At 46.5% G+C, this 1,695-nt stretch overlaps 1 protein-coding gene across 1 annotated transcript in view; it reads right to left on the reverse strand.

Annotated features, from left to right (window-relative positions):
* Window positions 1–639, reverse strand: part of gria4a (glutamate receptor, ionotropic, AMPA 4a) — a 112,726-nt gene extending 112,087 nt beyond the window's left edge. The window contains 1 exon segment of the mRNA XM_020619987.1: window positions 252–639. Coding sequence (XP_020475643.1) covers window positions 252–345 — 94 coding nt within the window. The 5' untranslated portion in view covers window positions 346–639.
* Window positions 640–1,695: the final 1,056 nt, after the last annotated feature.

The following is a 1,695-nucleotide window of genomic DNA, read 5'->3' on the forward strand; positions in this document are numbered from 1 at the left end:
TGTGCGCATTTATAAGCCATTTGAGTCACAACAGAGAAGAAAAATATCTTAGGACAAAACACAGAGAAAAGACGCATCAAAGGGAAAACATTTCCATACTTGTGTGTTCTACTGATCCATTATTCCTACGTGCATTTATAGTGTTTTGTTGCCCGAAAGCGCCTCCCATGTGTGTCTGCTGTCAGCTAAAATCCACTGATATTCACTACATCTTAGTGTCCGTGCGTAACATCAGTAATCCTCCAACTCACCTATCTGCACTGAGCTGGGGAAAGCCCCCGCCGCCAGCCCCCAAAGGGCGGAATACACTCCGAGAAAGTGCCAAGAAAAAATATTAATCCTCATATTTCTTTCCTTCAGTGCCTTCAGAAACTGTTGAGAGACATTGAGAGAGGGGGAGATGCGAGAGAGAGAATAAGGCGTGAGTAAAGGGGAAAAAGATGATGAGAGAGGTTTTTCCCCCCGTTTTGTCCAGTGATATTCCTACTCCATGGTGGATTCGTTCGTTTCTTCCCCTGCAGTGTCCGCCCAGGAGAGAGATGCGTGTCCGGTGCACATGTAAAGACGGGGCGAGAGAAAGAGTGGGGAAACTCGGTAATGATTGGCGAGCTGGGAGAAGAGTCTGCATGGGTGAACTGGACATGCGCACCCGTCTCTCCCTCTCTCTCTCTCTCCCTCTCTCTCCCTGTCAGTGAGATGGTGCGTCTCTCCCTTTACCCGCTCTTCTTCACCAGCTACCATTCCCTGTCAGCCGGCTTCCAAAAAGAAAAAAGGGGGGGATCCGCGTGAGTGTGTGTGCGTGGTTACTTCGTGGTCGTGGTCCTTACGCTTGACAGTATTAACAGCGGTCGTATTTTTTTTTTTTACCTTTTACTACTCCCCCGGATCATTTATGTTTAGCCTAAGTGGAAGCGTGAAAATAAACAAAGTGTTTCAAGTGAAAAGGGGAACATGAAACAAGGAGGCTGCTGATTTGTTGCGTTTTGATTACTGTGAGACGTGAGAATGAGAAACCGAGAGTATTTCTACCTAATTGCATTACAAGCCCAATTCCGTGTCCCACCAAGGCAACAGCATGTAATCCAGCTGCAGGTAAACCTCAGGCCGCCGGCTGTGAGATGCTGGTGGCGCCCTGGGGACCCGCTAAAATTATCATTATTTTAACGGCAGGGCCATCACGAACATCTGGCCAGAGAAAGGGTAAAAAAAACAAAAAAACGTCAAGAAAGAAATAGCGATAATTCGGCGACAAAGACCCGAGCCAAAAAAATGAGGAGTTTTGTGTAGCCCAAACACAAAATACAACTAAAACCATAATCACAGCCTGCACCACGTTTTATCTAGCTTGTTGATGGCAGGTCGGTAAAACTGCCAGGCGGTCTGGAGTCACGAAGTTACATGTTGGAGAGCACAGTTTCTTTTTTCCAGATGGCAAAACGAGAGAGAAGCTTTACGGCTTGCTCTGATGAAAGATGCGGTCTGTCCATCTCTGAGGGGGTTTCCCGGTCCACTGCAGAACATGCGAGTCAATCAAACTGGAAAATGCGATGCTACACTTATATAGTCAGGGTGTTCATTTTCTCTAAGAGAGATTTGGCCCCAGCTCTCCATTAGTAATAGAAGAGTATGCGCTCAGAGACGTCTCCCATTTTTACTTAAAACTTATAATGCAGCCAACTAAACTGTGTCTTGTGC

Source organism: Monopterus albus, unplaced genomic scaffold (assembly GCF_001952655.1).
Source record: "Monopterus albus unplaced genomic scaffold, M_albus_1.0 scaffold229.1, whole genome shotgun sequence".
NCBI lineage: Eukaryota > Metazoa > Chordata > Actinopteri > Synbranchiformes > Synbranchidae > Monopterus > Monopterus albus.